Raw genomic sequence first — 25,289 nt, 5'->3', positions numbered from 1 at the left:
TCTGACAAAAGCGAAGCCCTGCAGAATGAAAGACATTGCATTTAGTGACACATTGACAGATGGTTGGAGCTTTTCCAAAGCTTTCAGGCACCCTGGGGGGGTTGGATTGTTAATTACATCTGTCATCATAAAGTCTATCAGCCTATTGGTGTATACATATATGGTGACCCTGTTTAAAAATTTTGACCTGACAAAAGTCTGACTGGGGTTGAACCCTCGTCTATTTAAAATCATTTGTGGTTTGTGCAGGTGGTACACTTTTCATCAGTGACCAAAAGGGAAAACTACATAAAACTGTCACGACTGTCATCTTGGTAAAATATCTTAATTTCAACGGTCTGTCTGTTGGACATTCAAGTAAAATGTATGCCTACATTTATCACGTCATTGTGACTTTTGTTTTCCGATCATCAGGATGCAAAAACTTGCAGCTCTACATGCTCTCAAGACTTTTTTTCTTGTTTTGTACACTGACTTAAGGTCACAACCCTGGGGGTTTCGGACTTGCATTGTGACCAAAATTTTATGCAGTTCTCACACAATCCAGTTGCGATGCACATATGGGAGATGTAAAGATGCAGAAAGAAAAAAACATAACGCTGACAGTACACTATCCTCCCGCCACAGGAGATGCATAATACACATTTTCAGGGCAGATGTGGATGTTAAGCACAGGATGTAAAAACCCTTTCTAGTAAAATACAGGGTGAGTGCAAACATAAAAGCCTAGAATAAATGTTAAAACAAATTATATTAGAAATGTATTGTGTGGAGGCAGCACTAAAGGAGGTGGTGGAGGTAGCTTAATGGTTTTTGGGTTAAAGTAACTTACTGTCTCAGCGTGCTTTCCCCTCTAACCACAGCCTTCACCAGCTTCCACCGCTGCCTCAGACAGCTGCCTTCACAGCCTGCTTTGAGTTCTGCCCACACACGCTTAATTCATTCAATAGTGTTAAGTTGACTTTGCTGTAAATCCTCTGCGTCCAACTTCACACTCTAGCTTTCCAACGCAGCTGCTCTACCTCTGCTGCCAAGTCGGTGTACCAAAGCCTTTATCATGTTCTGCATTCTGCGATGGCACTGTTTCTCAAACTAGACGATTCACTGCAACTCTGACCAACATTAAATCTGGCCTTAAATTAGTGCTCCTCATTTGCTGCTTAATTATCAGGTGTTTCTTCAAAGCTGTTCAAAGCTTTTTCTTTCCTATATATTTTTCTCTTGTGTTCAAAGCCAATGTTAATAATGCAGCATGCTAGCTCCAGTTTCTCAGTGCAGATGAATGCAACATTTATAGCTCATTCTTCTTCAAAGATAGTTTCAGAAAAATGTTAAAGGAATAATTCCGCATTTTGGGAGATCATATTTTTATACCTTTTGGACAGAACCAGGCTAGCTCCCCCTGCTTCAAGCCTTTATGCTAAGCTAAGCTAATCACCTGCTGACTCTAGCTTCACATCTAACACAGCAGAGAGGGTATCAATCTTCTCATCTAACTCTAAAAGCAAAGTGTTTTCTCACTACATTTTTGTTTTTCAATTGGCCCACTGACCTTGATTCACCTGAGAGGGAGCTTATGCTCACCTTTTTGCTTCCTTTTTCACCGCCACTTTTCTTTTTCCTGTAACCCAATGATCAGGTCTAATCCACTGTGCCTTTTACTGCACTACAGTATTTCTGCAGACTAGCCCCCCATTTACAAAGTAGGCAATACCAACATTACATTTGCATTTGTTTTAAATTCTTTTTATTATTCTTATTCCTTCAGTTGTAGGAAATTAGAAGAATTACATTACATTTTTCAGACAACACCACAAACTGAGACACTGCTGGCCAATTTCTCTAACATGCAGTATGACTCACATGAGTCGAGTAAACAGAACAAACTGAAAACACCAAAACTGAAAATCTGGTATTCTTAGCTTTTCCATAGACTCATTATAAAAGGATCAGATCTGAAAAATCATTTGCAGAAGTGAGGATTTCTGAGCTGCCGTGACTCATGTTTTGATATATAAAAATATTTCTGGATTGTGTGTATATATATATATATATATAATATAAAATATGATTCTAGTATGATCATATCTGAATTCTCTCACCAGGACACGCTTGATGCAGAGCTTCAAAGAATCCCACTCCCATGAATCCCTACTTTCTCCTAGCAGCGCTGCAGAAGCTTTGGACCTAGTTTTGGATGAAGATGCCATAATCAAACCTGTCCACTCTAGCATTTTAGGACAAGAGTACTGCTTTGAGGTGTGTTGTATAACTGTTTCATTCTCCCTGGCTTTACCTGCCTTCTAATGGACATATTTTTTAATACTAATTGTACTTTTTTTTTTAGCCAACCAACCAATTTAATTAAATTCTTTAAAATGTTCTTAGTATGTAAAAATATCAAATTCTCAGAATTTGCTGTTTCACCCTTTTTATATAAATGCAAATTTATTATTTTGAGTTATAAACAAAACAAGCAATTTGAAGACGCTACCTAATCTATAACACATTTTATAGACTAACAGATTAAAGGTGCAGTAGGTAAGACTTATAAAACTAACTTTCTGTCATATTTGCTGAAACTGACCATATGTTCGAGTAGAACTACATGAAGGAGGTAATTAAAAAAAAGAAATCCGGCTCCTCTGGCACCACCTACAGCCTGTAGTGTGATTTGCAAAAATCCACAGCTACCTGTTCAGATGCACCAATCAGGGCCGGGGGGCTAACTGCGTGTTAATTACTGCTCATGCACACACATTCATTCTCCCTTCTGGGGTGAGGGGCTTAGGAGACCGTTTTGGGCTTTAGCAGAAAGGGGGGAGGGACTGAGAAGTTGTTGATGTTCAAATTTTTTGGCTAAGTCCAGGCTCTTCGCAATCCTACCTACGGCACCTTTAATTGGGAAAAAACAATCAACAGATTAATTGATAGTGAAAATAATTGTTGTTACAGGAATATTTTACAAAATATATCAAAACTTTTTGTCTGCAGGTGACCACCAATTCAGGGACAAAATGTTTTGCCTGCCGTTCAGCTTCTGAGAGAGACAAGTGGATTGAAAATCTGCAACGCGCTGTCAAACCTAACAAAGTAGATATAATAGATTATTTCATCACAAGATCTAGGTATTAATATTAAGGACTGATGTAAATAAGGACTGTTATAATGCAGTAACAGAACTCCTCGTTTTACTTCCAGGACAACAGCAGACGAGTGGACAATGTGCTCAAGTTGTGGATCATTGAAGCTCGAGACCTTCCGGCTAAGAAACGTTATTATTGTGAGCTGTGTCTGGATGACATGCTGTACGCTCGCACCACAAGCAAACCCCGGACCGACACAGTCTTCTGGGGCGAGCATTTTGAATTTAACAATTTGCCTACCATTCGTAGCCTTCGTTTGCACCTCTACAAGGAAACTGATAAAAAAAGACGCAAGGTAATGTCTTGTTTATTGAAAAATCATTTGTCGAAATTTTTTTTATTGTGCAAATATTTAAAAGAAATGTTTTGCTTGGTAATCTAGGAGAAAAGCACATACCTTGGCCTTGTCAGCATCCCCATCTCCAGCATCACTGGGCGGCAGTTTGTCGAGCAGTGGTACCCGGTGGTACAGTCCAGTGTCTTGGCCAAAAGCGGTGGTGTTGGAAGTACTAAAGTGATCAACGCCTCCCTACGTGTTAAGTCTCGCTACCAGACAATGAACATCCTTCCAATGGAGCTGTACAAGGAGTTTGCGGAGTACATTACCAACAACTACCGAACACTGTGTGCAGTTCTGGAGCCTCTGTTGAGTGTGAAAAGCAAAGAGGAGGTGGCGTTTGCTCTGGTGCACATCCTGCAAAGCACAGGAAAGACAAAGGTAAACAAGGTTTGAAATTTAACCTGCATGTTGTTTTCCCATAAATCATTGCTTTTATCTGTATGAATTGTAGGTTTATTTCATTGCAATAAGCAATAATTAAAATCAAAGTAAGATTTACCCTTTTTAATCCCTGTTTAGGAGTTCCTGTCTGACATGGCGATGTGTGAGGTGGATCGGTTCATGGACCGTGAGCACTTGATCTTTCGTGAGAACACGCTAGCTACAAAAGCTGTGGAAGAGTACCTCAAACTGATAGGTCACCGATACCTCAAGGATGCTATAGGTGAGGCTGCTGTAGATAAACCCTACTGCACATCACTGTGTATGTAATCAGATGAAAGGAGTATTTGAAGCTGTGTCAGACTAAATTTCAGCATAAACATATGTCATTTAGCAATACAACTAACATTGTTGAGATTGTTTGATATTTTTTTGTGACATTTTACAATATACTGTAATTAATACAAAGGCATATAAGTAATCTTTCACGTTTTTCTTATTTATTACGAATCCTGTATATTTTTTACATTTTTAATATTGACTTCCTCCAAACGGCCATTGTTTGGGTTTGTAATATACGTACATTTTAGGTAATTTTAACATTTTCATAATCATGTTACATGGTGTAATTTTCTTATTTTATGCATTGTGAGAGGTACAGCTTTTAGAGGTACAGTATATGCACTATCATGCACTATCATGTACTTCTGATCCATCTGTCAAAGCAGTTTTGGGCTAAACATTTGGATAATGCATTTTGGGAAACATAATGACTGTGTGATCTACAATTTACAGGTGACTTCATTCGAGCCTTATACGAGTCTGAGGAGAACTGTGAGGTGGATCCCATGCGTGTCCCGCCGTCAGTCCTCGCTGACCATCAAGCCAACCTACGAATGTGTTGTGAGCTGTTACTCTGCAAGATCATCAACTCTCTCTGGTTAGTTTTCTTCGTGGTAACAACAATATGAAAGCTTTATTTATGCAAACTTTGATATTGAAACTGAAATAACTGAATTTGAACATTTTTATTATTTAATAATTAAATGGTTTTCTATCCAGTGATGTTATCAGTAAAATCATCAACGTTATGTAATCATAAACACATTCTCCATCCTGAGCTGGTCCTGTAATTTTCCGTATATTTTAGTCCCTTGACCTTGCTGAGTTCCTGAAGGCTGTGGATAAGCTGCTGGATTTGATCTTGCCATTCTCCTTGACAATGGGGTAATAACATTTTCTTGTTTCAGCATATTTCCCCGGGAGCTGAAGGAAGTTTTTGCCTCGTGGAGAGCCAGATGTGCTGAGCGTGGAAGAGAGGATCTCGCCGACAGCCTCATCAGCTCCTCCCTATTTCTTCGCTTCATGTGCCCAGCCATCATGTCCCCCTCCCTGTTCAACCTAATGCAGGAGTACCCCGCTGAGCGCACATCCCGCACACTCACGCTCATAGCCAAGGTGATGCAGAACCTGGCCAGCTTCAGCAAGTGAGTCCCTGTCAGCACCTGTCCTCTTACACCAATGTTAATTCAATTCAGTTCATTTTTAGATTTGTTAGACGACGCTTGTGTAAGGTGGGATGCATGTCGCAGAGTAACATGACATCAATAGAGGCTTGCAGTTTTGACTGTGAGGGTATAAACTGTTACTCACCTACAGTTATTTCCAAGGCTTTCAGCTGCGACACATTTGCTCCTACCTTCACTTTATACCCTTTACTGACATTTTCTTGAATATTCTAAATGATTAATTGAAAAAGCATCTGAAAAACTTTTAAAAAGAACAGGATTTACAATCTCCCTCTCATGTACGCCCACCTGTTTTCACATGTCCAAATACTCTGGCATGTGTTAACATGCACATTAGTACCTCAGTTATGATCTGGTTTTTGGAGTTTCCTGGTTATAAGTTTAAGCCATAGACTGTATAAAATATGGACGTAGTCTTCGTGATGTCACCCATAGGTTTCTGAAGAGCCAAAATTAAGCTCAAAGTGGGCAGCTCCCAATGGCAAGTATTTTTTTCCCAGGATGGTGAAGGCATATACAGTATATAGGCGTATATATTGTTTTACATAATGAATATGTGCAGGACATCAAAAGTACAGAACAATCACTGTCCACATACCTTTTTAATTTACAAAATATGAGATTAAATTTAACTCAACTCCTACAGACTCCTGGGGTCTCATTTATAAAACTGTGTGTAGGATCCTTACTATAAGTGTACGTACGACTGTTGTCGCACAGTGTAGGGAAACCGGATCTATACACTACCTTTATTAATAAAATCTTCCAAAACGGCAGGCATTATGGTACTCAGGGACAGCTTTGATATACCACGTATAGACATATATAATAAGATTTAACAGAACTATATATTATATCCAAACAAGCCTTAGTGATAAAGTTGAAGATTATATATATATAATATTTATTTTAAAAAACACTTAGCTGTCCCTCTGGAAACAGCCGGTTTCCCCCAGAGTGGCGAGGACCTGTATTTGGACCGGGATGGCACGGTTTCGGTGCGTTGCCGACTCTACTGGACCCAATTCAGTACATAAATCCAAGATTCGCAGCTTTAAGGAATTTAAATCAACATATTAGCCAGTCATCGTCATGGTCCCTGAAGTCTCTTTTTCTCCTGATTCTTCCATTAGCAGAGTCCTCCTGCAGGGCCAGCAGTGCCACCATGCAGCATTATGCACGGGTTCACCGCAGTATTTATACGTTTACAACAATTTGTGATTGTTAACACCTTGCTAAAATCACAGCATCAACTAGTGGTATCCCCCACCCCGAGATACAATTTGAAGATGAAAGTGTAATAGGCAAACACACTTTTCTTCATGCAGGTTTTGTTATGAACAGTATTAAAGTTAGGACCGATAACGAGGACATTAAGGGTAACGATTGCGCGAGAGCTTGACGGCTGTATTTCCAGACTTTGACATTTGATGATATATGCACAGTTTTAAAGACAGATATTTAGTTATTTACACTGTGTTCTGCAGTTATCTAATGCTAGGGTATTTGATGCTATCCTGTATTCCATGCAGTCGGGCCATCTCCTCCTCCTGCGCTCCGTAGCAGACAATGTGACGGCGAGACAGGGCCGATTAAATATTAAGAACACATTTTTATTTAAGATTTGAGTTGGAGGTGTTTATGGAACAGTTATCACTCAGTACAAGCACAAATAACACTGCTGGATTTCATCTTCATGGATGATATGGAGTGAAAGAATGTGCGTGAGGCATCAATACTAGAAAATATTACGAGTAATCTTATTCCCATTTACTCTCTGCAGTCTGACTTCAGTTCACCACCTCACCATCTGCGTCACCAATTCCTATTTTGTCTCTAAAATGTGCGTATGCATGGTTCAGAATTTGCGTGGAGGACCGCACATTATCCAGTCAAGTTTGTTTTTTATAAATTGCAACCTTTGCGTGGGAAGTGCCGTACGCACATTTTGAGCCCCGTTTTGTGCGTACGCCACGTTTATAAATGAGACCCCTGAACTGTAAATATAAGATCCTTCCACTTCCACGGTGCACTGTACAGAATGTTTCCATCTTCTTCTCTGCCTTTATGTATCCTGTCATTATTGTCTCTGCAGATTTGGACCCAAGGAGGAATACATGTATTTCATGAACGAGTTCCTGGAGATGGAGTGGGGCTCCATGCAGCAGTTTCTCTATGAGATTTCCAACATGGACGCCGGAGGAAACGCTGGAGGGTTTGAGGGCTATATTGACCTTGGTAGAGAATTGTCCATGCTCCACAGCTTGCTGTGGGAAGTCATGGGCCAGCTTAGCAAGGTAGGTGTAATAACACACTGGAAAATTAAATGTTATTTTTTTAATATTTTTTTAATATAACATTTTAATATGATTTCTTTCTCTAACTGAAGAATGTAGAGAGAAGAGAGTTGGAAAATGAGGTTTTGCAGTTTTCTATCAAATACAGGATGAATGTTATTTGAACTCCAGTAAAACTGAGGTGGAATAAGTATTTTAATATTTATCTCTAGGGCTTACACTGTTAATATATTGAAATTGTACTGTAGTTGTAACATAATGAAAGTTATACATATTTTATGCTCGGCCCTAAACTGTCTTTAACATTATGTGCTTTTGAATTGCTGTATTTTTTGTTTCATGTTTTCCCTGCTTTTTCTGAATGACATTTGACTTTTATGAATGAATAAATGAATAATACTGTATAAAGTAGAGGTTTCCAATCCCTGGGGCACGGACAGGTACTGGGCCGTGGAACATTTTCTACTGGGCTGCATGAAACCTTGAATAATATCTCTCCCAGTACATATTCAGATAAGCTCTCTTTAATCCCAAAATTAAATATTTATAACACATATATTAGCAGGATAATGACTTTGAACTAAAGTAGGTCATCTATGCATGAGGTAATCCGTTTCACCTCACCCGCCCCCAGTTGTCTGTTAGAGCTACAACATAATAAAGTGGTCCCTGGTGGGAACTCCTGGTATAAGGCATATGAGCTTTGGATTTTCTTGATTTTCCATGAACCTTTCTATGTTGTAGGATGCTATTCTCAAACTCGGACCCCTACCACGGCTGCTGAATGACATCAGCGTCGCCCTGAGGAACCCACAGCTCCACATGCCTACAAATCACCAGCCGGACCGACCGAAGGACAGACTCTTTTCGCGACCATCTTTCAATCGTCTCATGTCCTCTGACTTCCAAAGCCTTATGATGCGTGACTTAAACAGGTATCCTCTCATGGTTTCCTTTTGTAATGTATTTTTGTTGTTATCACTTCTACATGTGAAATTGGATTTGCATGTCCTTAAAGAGGACTGCGCCAAGATGGGTTATGCTTTTACATTTGAACATTTACATTATATGTCATTTAGCTGACATTTTTATCCAAAGCGACTTACAATTGCTATATACTGTCTGTCAGAGGTCGCATGCAACTATGGGTTAAGTGTCTTACTCAGGGACACATTGGTTGATGTATCACAGTGGGAATTGAACCCAGATCTCCCACACCAAAATAATGTGTCATGTCCACTGCGCCATCACCACCCAACGAATAGATGATTGATCCGTGCTGTGACTTTATCAAAACAATGTGAATGGTCATAATTACAAATATGCACATAAACAGAGGAATTATAGTTTCACATGGGTACACAATAAATGAGAATTAAGTAGCTCAAAACAAAACACTGGCATATTTCTAAGAGCCCATAGTGCTAATGCTAATGCACCTCTTCAAGCTTTTTAAGTAGTTTATCAATTGATAATTGCCAGCACCATCTGTTCCCAGACTCTCCTACCCAAACCTCTTTCCTCTGTGTTTTAATTCATGTCGGCACTCTCATATTGTCAAGAGACAGTTGCTCTCATTACAGCATAAATGTTTAAATAAGAACTCTTTAAGTAAGAGAAAAACAGTAAGTAATCTCAGAGGACTCCACTGCAGCTATTTCGTGTTTACTATTATACCCAGCACTGTTTGTCTGTTGGAACAAAATCTGCAGCAGTAAACATGTAATTGAATGAGAATGACAGAGAAGGACAGTGATCAAACAGCTGAAAAGCAACAAAAGAAATAACACACCTGCTACTCCTCGTAGCTCTAACCCCCGGGGGAATCAGGCAACTGACAGTATGGAGGTTATGCCTTTTCCTCACTGGATTTCCAAATGTTTCTTCATGCAACAATGGCATAATGAAAGTGGTGTAGTTCTTGCACACCATTAAAATGCCTAGACAGGTGCATAGGATCAAAAACTCTTTACTGTGAATACAAATTGATGGTTTCTTTGCATGTTTCATTATGAAATTAGAATTGTTTTTTCAAATTATGAATTCATCTTTATAATTTAATGATACCAAACTTACCTTTTTTTTAAATTTTGTCTGAAATTTAATTTACAATTAACAAGCTAAAGTAGGTTTGACATGGGCAGGACTCCTTCTAGATGTCACAAGATGAATCGAGTGAGTTGTAAGATAATTGGGAAATGAGGAAAAAAACTAATTGTTACACATCTGTAACAATGTCAACATATGCATGTTAAAAGAGTAAAAAGGTTTTGTGTATTGCACCATTTGTAATAATAAATAAAATAACTGCAAGAAAAGTTTCTTTTGCACAGTTGGGTCTATAAGGTCTTTGATTTCAGTGCAGAGTTCAGTGTGGTGATGGCTTCAGGGTAATAACTGTTCATCAGTCTTGTGGTCCGTGCTCTGATGGCCCTGTACGTATCTCTTCCCAGAGGGGAGGAGTTCAAACAGTTCATGTACTGGGTGATGTAAGTCCTTTGTGATTCTGAATGCCTTCCGCAGGCTTCAGGAGGTATAGGTGTCTCTAAAGTAGGCAAATAAGTGTTGGTGATTTTTCTGCAGGTTTTATGACTCTTTGCAGAGCCTTTTTGTTTTCTGCAGAGCTGTTGCCATACCATAAAAGTTTCCCATAGGTCAGGACACTCAATTGAACAACTGCAGAAAGACACCAGATGCTGTTGTGACAGATTTACCTTCCTGAGTGTTCCTAACCCTCAGGAAGTAGAGTCGCTGTTGTGCTTTTCTAACCAGTGAGTTTGCTTTATTGTCTATGTGAGATCTTCTGAAATGTGAGTGCCAAAAAACCTAAAACTAGATGCTCTTTCCACTCCATCCGCTTAAATGTACAGTGGCTGGTGATCAACCTGTTTCTTCCTGAAGTCAATCAGTTCTTTTTTTTTTTTTTTTTTTTTTGTTTTGTTAAGTGCCAAGTTGTTCTCTGTGCACCAGTCTGTCAGTCTGTGTACTTCCTCCCTGTAGGCAGTCTCGACTCCTTTCAGGCCTCTGAAAATTAATCTAAAAAACCCACTTTGATTAAAATGCTCACAACTTGCAATGCCATGCAAGCAATGATGAGGGACTGCAAGGAGATATTGCCTTATATTAAAGGGTGAAAAAAGGGTTGGGAGCAACTGGGCTTACACTTTTATTTCCTTCCATACGGCCCACATTGTTTAAAATTATAGGAATAATGCAAAATAGAATCATGTCATCTTTTTGTTGTGTATCTGCAGTTCAATAGACATCTCTCGCCTCCCATCGCCTACGACTGGAGTCTCGGCTGTAGAATCCCTCTCATCGAATCTGAACATGAGGCGTCACGCAGAACGAGACCTCCGCTCATCGAGGGAAGTGTTCTATGTGACCCGTCCACCGCTGGCTCGATCCAGTCCTGCATACTGCACGAGCAGCTCGGACATCACTGAACCCGATCCAAAGGTACGATGTCAAATTGTCTGATTCTGTTTGCTGTTTTATGTCTTAATTCTGCAGCTTCTTAAAGCTACATTGTGTAAGAATTTCTCCCATATAGCGGCGAAATTGTATATGACAACCAACTGAATATTACTTTCTAGCCCTTCCTCCTACGGTGGCCGAACCCGAAATTAGCTCTCCGTTGTTAACATGCAGCTGTTCTAGCCACTCCAATATTAACTTTGGTCTTGTTGCTTTGCCTGTCACGTTGTCGCTTTAATTCTCTTTTTCGCTTCCCTGGCGAGTAATCTCCCCCCTTGCATTCGTCACGGTGCCACTAGGTGTAAGAGAGCGAAATGCGGAGGTATGTCCCTCTTTGGCTAATGTATTTTAAAGATGGAGGCGCTACATGGCTGCCGTTATTCAAGCGACTCGCTCGTATGTATTCTGAATGATTCTGAATGGCAGATTCTACGCTTATGAGAATACTTTGATTAGTTGGTGGAAGTAATTACATATGAATGAGTACATATTTGTGAAAAAACAAAGGTTTTTTTGCTAAGAATCAACTCAAAAAATGACACAATGTAGTTTTAAGCCTTCTCTGCAAGTATCAGAACATAATTTGTTTTATAAAATACCATAAAAAATTGCTTGCATATTTCCCTTACAAAATAATACAACATGGTGTAATGACTTTGGTGTGCTGATTTTACAAACCTAAGACAAATGAAGTAGTTATTAAGTAAAAGATTCGGAAAGGCAGGTTTATTTGTAGAGCACACAGAAAAACAAGGAAATAAAAAAGCTAAAATGGAATAAAACAAAAAACAGAAACAATAGTTAACAGTTAAACATTGGTCTAGCATAACTGTATAAATGCATTTAGCTGTCTAAATGCATCAATATCACTATAAAAAATAAATACATTTAAAATTCAAATAACACATTTCCTGTACACTGAATAAAATGCATCTGTATTTTCTGTCATGTTCAATGTTTTGTATATAACAAAATCCTGCTACAATAAATGTTTCTATTGTTTCTCTCAGGTCCATAGTGTGAACAAAAGTGTGTCCATGATGGATCTTCAGGACTCCCGAATGAACAGCATTTCCAACCTGAACTCTGTGGGAGACATGCTCACCTCCTCTCAAGCCTCCATCGCCGGCCTGGGCCACAGCTTCGGTAACCTCTGTGGTCCTCTTCGTATGGGAGGGCATATGCCAGCAGGCTCCGCTGGCTCTGGTTTGAGGCTGAGCCAGATGGGCCACATAGGGGGGCCCACCGAATCCATCTCTCAACAGCAGCAGCAGGCAGCAGCGGCCATGCACTTCCCCCTGTCTTTCCAGAACCCGCTATTCCATCTGGCCGCCCAGAACTCCCCAGCTCAGTCTCAATCTCAGCCTCATCCCCCTCCTCTGCTCCTCGCCCCCGAGCCTGAGAATGGCCACCACGACTATGCACCGCCCTTTGGCAACAGTGCTTTCTCCCGCAGCGAGGACTTGTCCGCCCTGCGGTCACAAAGCAGTCTGGTGCAGCCCAGCATTGTCCACTCACACAGTTACAGTGATGATTTCACCCGGCAGAATCAGAGCAATGACTACGCTTGGCACCAGCTGTCACTGCAGGTGCAGGTAGGAATCTCTTATAACTTATCTTCACACGTAATGATATGCAACAATATCTTTGCTTAAAAAGAGTAACCTTATTTTTCACAAATATCTGCAAATCTTACATAATAGTACCATTTTATCTATACAGGAGACCCCCATAGTATAAAGAAACCTTAACTGTTTGGTGTCTACAATTATATTTATGGATGCAACACCACACTGTAGGAATCCATAATTTAGGGTTTCGGTAAAAGCAGTGGACAGTGCAGTTTGATGTTGCACCTAAACCTTCCATAACTGACAAGACTGAAATCATAGATTGTAAACCTCAACTTGTAGCCACAGAACATTTCTCAGTCTGTTAATGAGTGTATAACCTGGAAGAGACCATTTCCATCGGGACAGAAATTGGTCTACATACTGAAGTGTAGCTGAATATCCAGAATGGCATTGTGTTTTAAAGAGCACCACCAGGTGGAGAACTTGTTAACTTGTCCATAAACTCACAATGTTCCTTGTTTGTTCACATTTCCATTGCTGTTGCCTGGCTGTCACACCTTTCACAGTATACACAGTAGATTTGAATGGATATCCCCATATAAGAGTTACTCTTATTTGTTTATACTTTTAATTTCTTAACAATACCCAGATTGTTTTTTTTCTCCATTTCAAGCCAAATTGCCCAACACCTTGGTTGAGCAACAAAAATATCTGCATGAATTCAGATTCACCCTCGCAGTTCATTAGATCCTGCTTATACTTTTGTTTTTACTGTGTTCCAAATAAAATAAGAATGGCCCTCTCGTGAGCAGCAGAATATGCAAATCTAACAGTACTAACTGTAACAGGCACTTTTGAGGGACACTTGCTATGCTACAGACAACACACTAAAGTAGGATCATTCACTGGTCTGCTGAACTCTGTAGGGTGCTCAACATCAATTGTACTGTGTCCTTGTTTCAACAGGGCAGAAAAGAGTGTCATAACGGTTGATACAGCACACATCATTATATTATGCATACTTTAACCCGCTGTGTACTGAAGATCAGACTTTGATCTCTTGAGACACTATACTGGAGCATTTCCAGAGAAAGCTGATTTTATAAATATGCAATTATAATGTGTCAAATCTGTTTTTAAACACATGGGAACACACATTATAAACTTTAATTAAACTGTCACTTGTTTGATGATGGAGTTCAGTTGGATTTACAGCTTTTATTGAATCTATACTGACTTTTTTGACTGTGACTTGATGATGTACTCAGGGACTGCTCGTTTACTACAGCATGTCCGTGTAAAAATATAGTGTTTTAATGATACAGTCATGTAGTCTTGAGCTATTTCTGTCCTGCTGTGTGGGAATTAATGGAACAAACATCCCAAGCCTCCTGTTTATTAATACAGATGGTGTGTCAGAAAAAGGCCATCCATCTATCTATCTATCTATCTATCTATCTATCTACAGTGGTGTGAAAAAGTGTTTGCCCCCTTCCTCATTTCCTGTTCCTTTGCATGTGTGTCACACTTAAGTGTTTCGGAACATCAAACCAATTTAAACAAAAGTCAAGGACAACACAAGTAAACACAAAATGCAATTTGTAAATGAAGGTGTTTATTATTAAAGGAGAAAAAAAATCCAAACCATCATGGCCCTGTGTGAAAAAGTGATTGCCCCCCTTGTTAAAACATACTATAACTGTGGTTGTCCACACCTGAGTTCAATTTCTCTAGCCACACCCAGGCCTGATTATTGCCACACCTGTTCACAATCAAGGCATCACTTAAATAGGAGCTGCTTGACACAGTAAGGTCCACCAGAAGATCCTTAAAAGCTACACATCATGCCGAGACCCAAAGAAATTCAGGAACAATTGAGAAAGAAAGTAATTGAGATCTATCAGTCTGGAAAGGGTTATAAAGCCATTTCCAAAGCTTTGGGAATCCAGCGAACCACAGTGAGAGCCATTATCCACAAATGGCGAAGACATGGAACAGTGGTGAACCTTCCCAGGAGTGGCCGGCCGCCCAAAATTACCCCAAGAGCGCAGCGACGACTCATCAAGAGGTCACAAAAGACCCCACAACAACGTCCAAAGAACTGCAGGCCTCACTTGCCTCAGTTAAGGTCAGCGTTCATGCCTCCACCATCAGGAAAAGACTGGGCAAAAATGGCCTGCATGGCAGAGTTCCAAGGAGAAAACCACTGCTGAGCAAAAAGAACATCAAAGCTCGTCTCAATTTCTCCAGAACACATCTTGATGATCCCCAAGACTTTTGGGACAACATTCTGTGGACCGATGAGACAAAAGTGGAACTCTTTGGAAGGTGTGTGTCCAAGTATATCTGGCGTAGAAGGAACACTGCATTTCATAAAAAGAACATTATACCAACTGTAAAATATGGTGGTGGCAGTGTGATGGTCTGGGGCTGTTTTGCTGCTTCAGGACCTGGAAGACTTGCCGTGATAAAAGGAACTATGAATTCTGCTGTCTACCAAGAGATCCTGAAGGAGAATGTCCGACCATCTGTTCGTGTACTCAAGCTGAAACGAACTTGGGTTCTGCAGCAGGACAATGATCCTAAACACACCAGCAAGTCCACCACCGAATGGCTGAAAAAAACAAAATGAAGACTTTGGAGTGGCCTAGCCAAAGTCCTGACCTGAATCCTATTGAGATGTTGTGGTATGACCTTAAAAAGGCCGTTCATGCTCGAAAACCCTCTAATGTAACTGAATTAGGACAATTCTGCAAAGATGAGTGGGCCAAAATTCCTCCAGGACGCTGTAAAAGCCTCATTGCACGTTATACATAAACGCTTGGTTGCAGTTGTTGCTGCTAAGGGTGGCCCAACCAGTTATTAGGTTTAGGGGGCAATCACTTTTTCACACAGGGCCATGATGGTTTGGATTTTTTTTCTCCTTTAATGATAAACACCTTCATTTACAAATTGCATTTTGTGTTTACTTGTGTTGTCCTTGACTATTGTTTAAATTGGTTTGATGTTCCGAAACACTTAAGTGTGACAAACATGCAAAGGAACAGGAAATGAGGAAGGGGGCAAACACTTTTTCACACCACTGTATTATCTAGCTAGACAGTAAGCTATACATGTATTCATACATTCTACAGTTGGTTTTATAAAGCACTAAATGGTTTAGGGCCAAAACACTTTTCTGACCATCCAGACAGGTATGCTTCTGTCAAAACATCATCATTTAGTTTTTGTTGCACCACTTATCTGGAACAAACCCAGAAAACCTGATGTCCGCTCCAACTGCTTTTATTCTTCGGTTATTTTTGTACTTATTACATCTTTCAAATAATTTAGTTTTTGTCTGGTTAAAATATTTTGCAGTGAATGTGCTTCTTTCATTTGTCTTGTGTGTCCTTGGTCAAATCACTGGGGGGCATCAGAGTTAGATTTTATTTTTTTAAACTTTACACAGTTTAATTTTTGTCTCTCACCTTAATCTCTTCTCTCAGGAGTCTCTCCAGCAGCAGCACCTGATGGGAGTCGTATCTCAGACAGCCACTGGGACGGGCACCCCTGCCTCCTTGGCCACACCACCTACTACAGTGCACCCAAACCGACAGTCATCCATGGCTCCTCCACAACATCTCAAGTCACAGCGATCCATTAACACTCCAGCCACCGCCACGCCACCAAAGGTTCGCCCACAGAGCAGGAATCTCCTCCTCGACTCTTCTGACACAAACTTCAGCGGCAGTCAGCCGAAATCGCGCCATTCTCAGCAGCCGCCACAACATCAGCAGCAGCAGCAGCAACAACAACATCAGCAACATCAGCAGCAGCAACTTCAGCAGCAGCAACACCAGCAGCAACACCAACAGCAGCAACACCAACAGCAGCAACACCAACACCAACAGCAGCAACACCAACAGCAGCAACAGCAGCAACATCAACAGCAGCAACATCAACAGCAACTTCAGCAGCAACAACAGGAATCCCAGCTGTCTGTGACAGATAGTCCAGCTCCCGGACTCCCGTACCAGACGAGCTCTGCTAAAGAGAACCCGGGCCCGCAGGCAGCTGCAGAGGAGTCAACAGACACACCTACAAAAAGCACCAAGAAGTCTCAACAGACACAACTGCAGCCGCCACAGCAGCATCTGCTCAAGCCAGGCAATAAACAGGTCAATCTAACTACAGTCTCTTAATTTAAAGCTTGGCAATTCTTTAGTGTTTTATTTTATACAGCATGCAATTTGTTTACCATGTTTTCAAGGCATTTCTAATATGAACACATGAATTTAAACCATCACTCACCTGTGTTATTGTTATTTCAGGGTTCTCCATCAACCCTGAGCACCCCGGCCCTCAATGAACGGACAGTCGCCTGGGTGTCCAACATGCCACATCTCTCTGCTGACATAGAAAGCTTGCGGCCGGACCGTGAGGGTCAGCTGAAAGAGTACTCCAAGAGCATGGATGAGTCACGATTAGAGAGGGTCAGCACTTATTTATTCTTTTTCTTCAAAAAAAGCAAACTCATAAAAAGTAAAGAAGCTCTTTTAGGCCAAATAGTGTGAGAAAAAGTCTCCATCTGGTCAGTTGAGCTTTTTCTAATCACATGTGCATCACCTGCACGGAGATGAAACTGTTTCCACCTGTTCTGCCATAGTGCAACTATAAATTAGAGCTATAACAGAATAATACATGAGTTGCATAATGGTGGCTGTTCTACATTTTGTATGATGAACAACTCCCACACTCATGCCTGTATTAGAATCACATGTCCATGTAGTGCTTGTTGCACACATTTAAGCTGGCCACAGTTCAACTGCAGCTTTGTCTGGTCTTGCACATGCAGCTTAGCATAAAGAGAGCTGCACTACAGAGCAGTGTCTATATTGATTAAATCCCTCGTCATTCAGGAATATTGCTGAATACCAGGGACCAATACCACACTGTAAAAAATACTCTTACAAGTAAAAGTCCTGCATTGAAAATATTACTTAAGCAAAAGTATGTTTCATCAGGAAAATGTACTTAAAAGTCTGTTAAAAGTAAAAGTACTCAATGCAGAAAAATCAGCACATTTTACAAACTGGAAACGATCAAAACAGTTCTTTCAGCTGTACTTGTAGGCTATTATATTGTTGGGTAGTTTAATTTAGAATAAAACATGTATTTTATAAACTACATGTGTTCTACAAACATCTTAATTTGTAAAGTAACTAAAGATGTCAGATTAATATAGTGGAGTAGAAGTAGAAAGTGGCATGAAAAGAAAAGAATCAAGTAAAGTACAAGTACGTCAAATTTGTACTTCGTTATATTCCATCACTGGTGAAGACATTGGTGAAGTGACTGTATTTCTATTTCAGGTAAAAGAGTATGAAGAAGAGATATATTCCTTGAAGGAGCGGCTGAAGATGTCTCATCGCAAGCTTGAAGAATATGAGCAGAGACTTGCGTCGCAGGAACAGCAGACAAGCAAGATCCTAATGCAGTATCAGAACCGCCTGGAAGACAGTGAGCGCCGTCTAAAACAGCAGCAAGTTGAAAAGGACTCACAAATTAAAGGCATCATCAACAGGTGATTAGTGTTCAGGTTGAAGTAGAGCTGCCGGTTACTGCTTGGCTTTCTCTATGCCAAACATTAGTCACACATATATTTCTACAAAGTTAATAAATTATAATCAGAAAACAAGTTAAAGTGTAGTAAGTTATACAATTTGTATACAAAAGTTGTATACAAAGGAAAGGTGGTTAAAAGGGGTGAGGTATTATAAATTGCCCATTTAAAGAATTGTTTTTGGTCTGCTGTATGTGTACTCAGAAAAACACATCTGTGCTTTGTGAAGGAAGAAGTATTAAGTGCCAATCTTTCCTAAACTTTAAGACCTTCAAAACATATGATTAACAAACTATGTTAGTAAAAGTCTTCCACTCAAACGCAACTTGCATGATGTCATATCTATCAATTTTTAAAGATATAGTTCAACATTTTGCTTTCTTGAGTTAAATGAGAAGATACCACTCTCATATCTGTGCTGGAGCCAGGAGGAAATTAGCATAGCTTAGCATACAAACTGGAAGCAGGAGCAAACTGTTTTTAATTTGGACACAACCAGGCTAGCTGACTTCTTAACCTTAAAGCTACAAATTGTTGTTTTTACATTTCTGTTTTTATTTGGATTACAGAAATGAGGTACAACATGTTCATTAGTGAGCTTTAGATGTGCTGGTAGTTTTTATGCTAAAGTAAGCTAATCACCTACTGGCTTTAGCTCCAGACATAAAGTACCCTGTGGAGTTTATATTGACTTAACAATTTGTATTGTGTTATCTAAGTCCATGCGTTTCTGTGCATCATTATGTCCGTTTATATGCACCTTTTTTTATGCACATATTCAATTTGTGCATAAAAAAACGAGTGAAAATGCAGGACATTTGGAAAAAAATTAAATATCACAAAAAACATTTTACCACTTGGCTGCGGTGGAAAAGCAACAAAGTCCAATGGAAAATGACTTGGTCCATAAATCAATGACATACATGAAGCATTTAACTTCAGCGTCTAGTGAAGAGATAAAAAATGGCAGCAGACCATAACATCAGATCTGTGTGGAGCAATGATGAGAAAGTAACATCAAATAATACATGAAATAAGCATAAATGCCATATTGACATCATGTTTTTTACATTGTTTTCTTTAAAAAGTCAAAACTCAATGAACCCAACTCCTAATATTTGCATAACAGTGGTAGATGGAAACACACATTAATTCACATTTTCTTTCGCAGATATTTCTAAAACCCTAACCCTGTAGAACACGAAATGGACCTACTCATCGACCCATTTCTCCATAGCCCCAGTAGCAGTCAAAAACTCCACAGGGTACCTTTAATGCACAGACATAAGAGTGGTATTGACCTTCTCATCCAAATCTCAGAGAGAAGGCAAATAAGCATATTTCCTAAAATGTGGAACTATTCATTTAAATGTAGCTCATTTAAATATCACAACTAATACCAAAAAGCATACCCATTAGGCTCATACTTTTAATATGAAACACTTCACCAGATTCATTTTATTTTTTTCAGTAACCTAATTACAAGGACAAAAGGAAAAAAAACAGATGCTAGCTATATTTGAAGTAAATGTTTCAAGGAACAAAGTGGGATTCCTACCCATTGAAATGCCTAGTGTACCACATTAAATTAATTTCCAAAAGACAAAATTTTGTATAGTTGGAGTATACAGTATACAGAGCTTACATCTCATCTCATTTGGTAGAAAGACTCCTTGAGTTAAAGGTACTTTGTCTAATTTTCAGAAAGTCCTTGTTATTAATGACACCGGTGGCCGTTACGTGAACTGCAGTCAGCATCCTGTTACTCACGTTCACACTTCATAGGCACGAGTGATCAGCTGAATGCCCTACTGATGTTGACCCTAGTTTTCCTCCCTGGCGACGGTCACATTCCCGTTTATCAAGACGGGCTTCACCCATTTTTTTTTTTTACTTACGTGACTTTGTTTTGGACACTGTTGTGGTATGTTTGATAACGTTAGCGGACTCCATTTCCTTTCTTTTTAGGCATTTCTGATTTATTTGATAGAGAGAGAGAGATGAAAGGTAGTGGAGAGAGAGAGGGGAAGACATGCAGCAAAGGACAGACTTGAATCCAGGCCGCTGCGGTAAGGATTCAGCCTTAATGGTACACGCTGTAACCCGTGAGCTACCAGTGTCTCCCACCGGACTCCATTTCTAAGCTAACGTTAGCTGGTGTTGCACACTGTTGGCACTGTAGGGAAGAGAGGCTAAGCACTTGGGAGGGTGCATAAACGTCACATCATTTGGATTTTTCAGCCAACTATAGGTCTTGGTTTTTAAGTTACATTACAATATGTCCACACATTGGCAATACAAAACGATAAGTACATGTAAATTGCTTCACATAGTTCCTTTTTAAAGTAAACATTTCCTCTGAATACAGATACAGCAGATGGGTGCACACTAAACTATCCTGCCAAAATTTTACAAGTTTTTTGTATCTGAACAGCTGAATTTAAACTGCCTGAATTGTTCTGAAGGCATTTTAGATTCAGTTTCAGGAAGCTCTGAGGATAGCTGATGGCACCCAGAAATGTGTTAAGACCTTAATATCATCATATGGCCACATAATCCTACAGTAAATTTTAAGAACACCGGCTTCCAGATTCTATTTTTGTCAACCGGTATGTTTGTTTCTATTTCCCTGTTGTCAGACTCATGGCTGTGGAAGATGAGCTGAGAGGGGGTGCCATACCTGATATTAAGCCTCGAATCCTCACAGACCAGGTTTGTGCCTGTGTCTACATCTTTTATCATCCCTATTTGCTAAACCAGTCATGTCCTAAAATAGCTTGCATCATTCTTACATCACATTCAGCGCATTTGCCAAAGCCAGTGCAGGGGAAAAGTTTGCAGCTTTCATACTCTTCACCTATCCCATCTTTCAAAAGTACGTTTATGTCACATCTGTCACCATTTTACTCCACACGCTTGAGAGGAGAGCGACAACACAGTGCTGTTCCTAAAAATAAGGAGCTGGATTGATTTTAAATTGATGTACACAGAGGTTAATCTAGTTCTGTGAAGGAATAGCAAGTCTTCAACACTGAAACTGAATATTATTTACAAAAAGATGATTATTATACCACAGAACGCATTCATCATTAGAAAACCTTGACTGTGTGACTCATCAGCTGCGTCACAGTAATTCTGCAGGGCTCAACATTGTGAATGCACCACCATGTGGGCTGGATTGTGACGCAGGTGAAGAGGAAATAACTTAGGAGAAACATTTGCTGTCATTGAAATACGCTGTCACCTTCTTTCAGCACTCAATATCAAGAGCAAATACGGTAGACTAAATTGCCTCTTGAAAACTCAGACCATATATAGAAGTGTTTCTCCACTGCGACTGCTGAGAGATTGTAATTGTTTTTACAACAGACTACTGAAACAAATGAGTGTGTTAGTTAATTAGAATAGACGTATAAACTCAGCAGCCCAGTTTAGAGTGTAGTGAAGGATTATTTTGCAAGCCGTCCTTTTTGGCTCAAACTTAAGTCATAGCTATAAAAAACAACACTCTCATTATATTAAATGTTTCCGTTATTGCACTCAAAGTCCAAGTAAATGTTAAGAAATGCTATTCCTTATGATTGGGAGAGTCGTGTTAATTACTGTGCGTGAGTGGGAACAGTTCTTTCCCATAGACAGAAAACAGAGAATTAAGATTTAAAGGAATAGTTCAGCATTTTGGGAAATACGTCTAATTTCCTTTTTTTGCCGTGAGTTAGATGCGATGATCGATACGTGTCTGTACGTTGAAGGGTCTGTACTCGTCATACAGAACATGAATATAGTAGCAAACAAATCTATGTTAAGAAATAAATGTGTGTAATGGTGTCCTGAGCAGATAATGGAGTCACACTCCTTGTGTGTGTTGTGATCTGAGATTCTCTGTTCTTTTTTTTGATAACTGGTCGATCCGCGAGTGCATGTTAAAGCATGTGGGTGCATGTCAGTGCCTTGTGCATCGGTATCAGATGCGGAGGGCCGTGAATAAGCGTTGGTATTTGGCAAGTTGGGGAACCGTCTGTGAGAGCCGTGTGAATGCAATCCTAGAACAATTTCTTTCTGAATATCAAGTATAGCCCCTTTGAATATGTAGCTGGAACCAGCAGCTGGTTAGCTTAGCACAAAGACTGGAAACAGGGAAGCAGCTAGCCTGGCTCTGTCCGAACGTAGGTGTAAAGGTTAAGTATAAGAACTGAAGTGTAAAAATGACAATTTGCTGTTTCACAGTGGTTATTTGCTGGACTATTTCTTGGACAGGAGAAGTAACTTCCTGGAGTCTCAGCTAGTTGCTCCCGGCCAAGAAATGCTTCAGCACATAGCACCCTGTAAAATGGTTGGTTGGCAGATTTTGTTGCTTTTGGACAGAGGGAGGCTAGCCTGTTTTCCCTTGTGTCCAGTTGTTATGCTAAGCTATGCTACATGTTTACCGTTACACACGTGAGAGTAGTATTTTTAAGAGAAAATAAACCTATTTTTCCTTTAGACTTGCACCCTCATGAAGCTGGAAATGGAGACAAAATGTTATTTAATCTGTTTTCTCTCCCTTCAGTCTTTCAACCAGGGCTATGGCCACCCCGGATCCTGACTGTCAATTCCAAAGTGACCAGAGTTCATGATGGTCACTCGCGTGTAAGAAGACAGATTCAGATCCTACAAAACCCATGAAGAGAAGCTCTGCAGTGGATCCAGCAGGACCACTGGAGGCTTCATCTCACAACTTTCTTAAAAAAACTTTGCACATATTCAAACTTTGCCTGTACCAGAACTTGACAATCAGTTTAGCGTGAGGACCAATGTGTGCAGTGAATTGTCTGCACATTTTGACAAAATGTTAGCCAATGCCACAACAATGGCAATACTGAACCTAATGAGTTTCTTTATTTAAATCGGAAGAAGTGAGAAGAGATGTGTTAAACACTGGCGATGATGATGGATTCATGATTTCCCCCGCGACAAGCAGCACAATCACTTCTCACTTAAGCGGCTGCAGACAACATGTAGAAAAGGCTTTTACAAGCACAATATCCCCTCATGGTGACGCCTGTGACAAGCAACAAGCGTGTTGTTAATCAGTTGCCATCTATGATCCTTGGATGCAGAGCCCATGCAAAGACCCATATTGCTACTTGATTCTGAATAAATCATTTAGTAACATATTCTCTTTGCAAAAGTATTTTTACTTACAAAAGTTGCTTATCATTATGATTTTTGCATCCTTTCTAGTACAGCCATCCCATTTGAATAGATGCCAAACAAATATAACAATCAACTAACTGCTTCACAAACAATCTAAACCTTCTCATCAGTTGATTTTCCTTTGGCACTCAGTGCAAAGCCAGAACAATGGTCTCTTGACCTTCAGTGTATAGAAGAAGTATTTCTTAAAACTACTAAACCTTTTTAAAAATTTAAATACTTGACATAAGTAATCTGACATCACGATGTGTTTTGTTCACTCTGTAATAATAATATTAATCATAATAAAGAATATATGACACTTCAAAGCGGTGATACAAAGTGCTTTTTAAAAGACCTGACATGAAAGAAAAATCTCATGTAAGAAATTATTGAATTTAAAAGGTCAACCCAACCGATTTTACTCAGTACTACGGTACTCAACCTATGAAAACAGTTTTATTTCTCAGCTTGGGCTTGGAGTCTCCAAATTTATAACACAAAGTCTGCGTTACAAACTGGGGGTGTGGAGTTTGACAGACATGGGCATTAACCAAGGAGGGATGAAAATATGCTATTAGTTGCATTATGGGAAATGTAGGGTCGATCATAAGGCTCTATTTACACTTGGTATAAGCATGTGATCTCTAGCTGGATACATTATCTGGATAATGGCATCCAATCCATGGGTCTTTGCATTTACACCTGGTTTGCTAAGCCATGCCATGAACGGGTGTTACTAATTTACTTTTTGCATGGGAAGACTCACTAGCTACTGCTACTACTTGTTTGGATTTTTTCTTAATAACATGGTCACACTATATGGATATCATTGACACCTGGTTAGGATCCGATCATTTTGCAAGCCTGACCCGCGACAGATGTGGTCTGGACAATCTGATCACTTTCTGATAATGTGCATTTACATCTTGTGTTTTTCCATACCCTGAAAAGACATCCAGATACAGATCGCATGTTAATTCCAGGTGTAAATGGTATCTAAGAGTCTGGATATCTCGGCGTATCTCAGATGATTTCGATCATTTTTATAATCTGTTTCTTACAGTACAAGACCTCTAATGCCATTTTTCACTGCATGGTACGGCTCCACTCACTCTTTTTTGGTTATCCATTTGCAAAGGTTGCGGATAGTATCTTTTTTGGTACTGCAGGCCACTGATTGGTCAGAGAGAACTGTCACTATCGTGACACAGGACATCATGCACAAATCCCTGATTTTTATATAGCCAAGCTACTGTTAATAGCAACTGCAATTTTTTTTATTCACTCAACCCAGATTTAAAAAAAAATGGCAGTCCATAAAATCATGTAATAAACTACAGTGTATGATTGACTGAATTGGTTGCCAATGAAAGGACTCAGTGAGTGGTGATCAGTAGAGAAACCCACCTACACTGAGGGGTATCTAAGTATAGTACAGGTACCAAAAAAAGTAGAGTATGGCAGAGCTCCCTCCCCCCTTTATATACATTTTTTTTCTATTTAACATTATCTTTAAGAAAGGTGATCAGAAATATCTGAAAGATGATTAGCTCCTCAAGAAGCATCATCAGGGCTCCAGCTCATATTAAGTTTACATTTCCTAAGGAAAGTCTGTCTCATGTTACATCAGAGAGACAGTTTAGTCTAAAGCCAATCTAAACTAACCGAGCCTCAAAAGTAATGAATTGACCTGGACATTTAAAAAACAGAAATTACCCTTTTTCTATATTTAACATTTTAGCCTTTTCATGTTTTGTTGTAC

At 39.7% G+C, this 25,289-nt stretch overlaps 1 protein-coding gene across 1 annotated transcript in view; it reads left to right on the top strand.

Moving 5' to 3' along the window:
• The window catches only part of LOC114568267 (ras/Rap GTPase-activating protein SynGAP), a 44,259-nt gene extending 19,217 nt beyond the window's left edge, over window positions 1–25,042 (top strand). The window contains exons 6-22 of the mRNA XM_028597760.1: window positions 2,106–2,259; window positions 2,995–3,093; window positions 3,202–3,441; window positions 3,529–3,864; window positions 4,006–4,150; window positions 4,663–4,807; window positions 5,118–5,354; window positions 7,492–7,693; window positions 8,438–8,628; window positions 10,948–11,152; window positions 12,181–12,759; window positions 16,236–16,477; window positions 16,700–16,904; window positions 17,058–17,219; window positions 18,099–18,310; window positions 20,989–21,061; window positions 22,899–25,042. Of these exons, the coding sequence (XP_028453561.1) occupies window positions 2,106–2,259; window positions 2,995–3,093; window positions 3,202–3,441; window positions 3,529–3,864; window positions 4,006–4,150; window positions 4,663–4,807; window positions 5,118–5,354; window positions 7,492–7,693; window positions 8,438–8,628; window positions 10,948–11,152; window positions 12,181–12,759; window positions 16,236–16,477; window positions 16,700–16,904; window positions 17,058–17,219; window positions 18,099–18,310; window positions 20,989–21,061; window positions 22,899–22,934 (3,463 nt within the window). The 3' untranslated portion in view covers window positions 22,935–25,042. The remainder of the gene's footprint in view (window positions 1–2,105; window positions 2,260–2,994; window positions 3,094–3,201; window positions 3,442–3,528; window positions 3,865–4,005; window positions 4,151–4,662; window positions 4,808–5,117; window positions 5,355–7,491; window positions 7,694–8,437; window positions 8,629–10,947; window positions 11,153–12,180; window positions 12,760–16,235; window positions 16,478–16,699; window positions 16,905–17,057; window positions 17,220–18,098; window positions 18,311–20,988; window positions 21,062–22,898) is intronic.
• The last annotated feature ends 247 nt before the right edge of the window (window positions 25,043–25,289 follow it).

This window comes from Perca flavescens, chromosome 14 (assembly GCF_004354835.1).
Source record: "Perca flavescens isolate YP-PL-M2 chromosome 14, PFLA_1.0, whole genome shotgun sequence".
Classification (NCBI taxonomy): domain Eukaryota; kingdom Metazoa; phylum Chordata; class Actinopteri; order Perciformes; family Percidae; genus Perca; species Perca flavescens.
This window is presented reverse-complemented; position numbering and strand designations above follow the sequence as displayed.